The sequence below is a fragment of the Austrofundulus limnaeus genome, unplaced genomic scaffold (assembly GCF_001266775.1).
Source record: "Austrofundulus limnaeus strain Quisiro unplaced genomic scaffold, Austrofundulus_limnaeus-1.0 Scaffold522, whole genome shotgun sequence".
NCBI lineage: Eukaryota > Metazoa > Chordata > Actinopteri > Cyprinodontiformes > Rivulidae > Austrofundulus > Austrofundulus limnaeus.
Window position 1 is genome coordinate 110,508 of NW_013952924.1, and position 3,143 is coordinate 113,650.

Genomic DNA, 3,143 nt, shown 5'->3' on the forward strand with positions numbered 1-3,143 from the left:
TGTGTGTGTGTGTGTGTGTGTGTGTGTGTGTGGAGAGAGAGACAGAGAGAGAGGGAGAGAAGTGCAGCAGTCAGCTCTCCCCACCCGAGGCTGAAGGTCAACAGACGATCATGCTAAGCTTGCTAACTGTTCCACCCTGACTGCTGCAGGGGCGTGTCTTAGAGAGAGGCTTTTATACCAGAACACAGCCGCTGTGACGAAACCGTGGAGAAGACACGTTACTGTGGAGAGTCGTTAACCAATATGCAAATTAGCCTTCAGTACCACTGCTCTACCCATATGAGCAGCAAAAAGACGTTTTTAGACCAAATATTACAGATTTGAACAAATACGCACAAAAACATCAAAATTAGCACAGAAACAGTACTGTTTAACATTTTAGACACATTCTAGACAGTTTATCAGCTAAAAAAAGTTAATTTTGGGGTAAGTTACTCTTTAAATAGTTGATGTGAAGAAACGAGTCGCAGCGTTTCTGCCGCAGTGTGTTTTATATTTTAGATTCGTGAAGTCTCTCATTCAGCTACATGGCTCCGCTCAGAACTACAGTAAAATACCTGATTGTAATTTGTTCGGTGTGATGCAAAAAAAACAACAAACAAACAAACAAAGAAGCTGTCCTCGGTTCTTCTTGTGGTGATATCAGCCTGCAAAACAGCTGACATTGATCCATAAATAATGCACAAAGCAACAAATCTATTGTCTGCGTCTTGTGAAGCAGAGGAATCATCACAGCTGAGCTGTTCTGAATTAATGTAGGGCAGTCCTACAGACTGTTGTTGAGGTACCTACAACAGGCTCTGGTCTTTTGAAGTGAGCCTTACTGCCAGCTTTAACCTAAACCTAACCTTCAAACCATAAACTTAATTCATACTGTACCTTCGCCCTAAACTCCTGACCCACAGATGATTTTTTCCATTGTGTGGACCAGTCTACACAAACAATACAAATGTATGAACACACACTCATGTTGGAGTCTAACTTCTYCTGTAGCTCCAGCCTCTTGGGTGCAACATAATAAACATCCCCAGTGATCAGCATGGCATGATCCCCGCCGCCCTGAAAGAGGTCCTGTCTCGCTGGGACCCATCAGAGGTCCACAAGCCTGGCAGCACCGCTCCCAGGGTCCTCTACACCATCCCGAACGGCGGAAACCCCACCGGGGCCTCCATGACGGCCGAGAGGAAGAAGGCCGTGTACGAGGTTCGAGTCGTGTCTGAAACAAACTCGCGCCCTGCRGACTTTTCAAAAGCTGACATCTCTCTTCCTCGCAGCTGGCTCGGCTGTACGACATGCTCATCATCGAGGACGACCCGTACTACTTCCTGCAGTTTGAGAAGGTACGAGCTCTGTTAGACTGGAAGTGATGGTTTAATGACTCAGAATGAGTGAAGTATTCCTGATTTTTTTTAACTTGTTTGTGTGTGTGTGTCAGCCGTGGGTTCCAACGTTCCTCTCACTGGATGTTGATGGAAGGATCATCAGGACAGACTCCTTCTCTAAGATCCTGTCTTCAGGGTGAGCCTCTGAATCCTTGTGTCTGTGTGACGCAACATTTAACTGATGGACCTGACTGCAAAAGACTGGAGAAAAAGTTTATCATTCATAKTAAGACAATGAACTCTTTTAAAAGCTCTAGTAGTTTAACATGTGGAATGGAAGCACTGAAACAGGTCACTGCAGTAAACTGAAATTTAATCTYCAGTCCATTATTAGTATCACAAAGAACTGCTTGGACTATAATAAATGGTCCATTTTATTCCAAATATATGTTGAGTGTTGTGAGCTTCAAAATAAAAGAGCAAGGGGAGGAAAATATGCAGTGGATATTATTATTCGTCCATTTTCTTTACTTGTCTTTTCCCTGCCTGGGACGTGGGGAGTCTGTCAGATATTGTTGTAGTGATATTTATGAGATAAATCTTGTGCCAGCAGGAACTGAATCTGAATGTGCATAATTTRAAATTGAATGCATTGGGTTGAAAATGAATTTTACTAAATTGAAACWGAATTTAAAGTTTTGTATCTGAATTAATTTGCTTTGAAACTGTATTTTGGTYYATTAAAAATTCAGTTTGACTACTTTCACTTTCAGTTCYATAATTCAGATTTTTGTRTCMCACATCCTGGTCCTTGAGAAAGCCAGCCAGAGTAATCAAACACAGATCCACAGATTTATGTTTCAATTTGGTGAAGTTTCCCTTCTRTAATGYAACAGWGTTGATGCAATCCACTGTAAAAGTGACAAAAAACAAAGTTATTTTATTGCAGTGATTAATTTTACCTATATGTAGAAAATGTTACATTTACATCACATCATGGATCAGTCAGCAGCAGCATCAGATCAATATGTGATTATGCACATTCAGATTCAACCTGAGCAATTCAAATTCAATTCCTGATGGCACAARATTTATCCCACAGATATTCAATAATACGGCCTTGATTTAAAGTAATCACATGAGTTGTGAGCTGTTTGTWCAGCCAGGAGAAGACAAACTAATGTTATCTATAATAAAATATATATTTAAGAGTTTAAGGCCGTTCACATGAAAACAAGAGTTTGGTGAAAACAAAAGATTTTTCATTGCTTTAGCTGTTGGATAAAATAATGATGATCTGAATTTTCCCACTTGTTTTTGTCAGGTACAGTCCATCAGACAGAAGTTAATGTTTGACTCTGTGGGGTTTGAGCTCAGCTGCAGCAGAGCTTTATGTTTCTGTCTTTGATCTCTTTGTTTGTTCAAAGCTTGAGGATAGGTTTTGTGACCGGTCCCAAACCGCTGGTGGACAGGATCGTGCTGCACATCCAGGCCTCCACGATGCACACCAGCACCTTCACACAAGTGAGAAATGCTTCCGTGCCCCCCCTTCTAAAGCCTGAAACATACTCGCTCTGATGCCGACGGGTCAACGCGCGGTCACGTGGTTGTTGGGCAGTCGTTTTCGCACAGACCTTTCATAGTCCCTGAGACACCCCGCGCCGAGTTCGGGAAACCCCCTCCTTGAAACATATGTCACTGCATGGAGTTCCCCCGCAACAGCCGATAATGCAGGAAAAAAAAGTCAGACTTGTCACTTATCAGACATCAGGACGCCCACGACCAATCAGACCAATCACACATTACCGTAGACACGGGAGG

The 3,143-nt window shown here is 42.4% G+C and overlaps 1 protein-coding gene across 3 annotated transcripts in view; it reads left to right on the forward strand.

Annotated features, from left to right (window-relative positions):
• aadat (aminoadipate aminotransferase) overlaps positions 1–3,143 on the forward strand; it is a 13,444-nt gene that overhangs the window by 4,689 nt on the left and 5,612 nt on the right. For all 3 annotated transcript variants that reach the window (XM_014026061.1, XM_014026062.1, XM_014026060.1), the window contains exons 6-9: positions 994–1,203; positions 1,275–1,340; positions 1,436–1,518; positions 2,750–2,846. In XM_014026061.1, the coding sequence (XP_013881515.1) occupies positions 994–1,203; positions 1,275–1,340; positions 1,436–1,518; positions 2,750–2,846 (456 nt within the window). The remainder of the gene's footprint in view (positions 1–993; positions 1,204–1,274; positions 1,341–1,435; positions 1,519–2,749; positions 2,847–3,143) is intronic.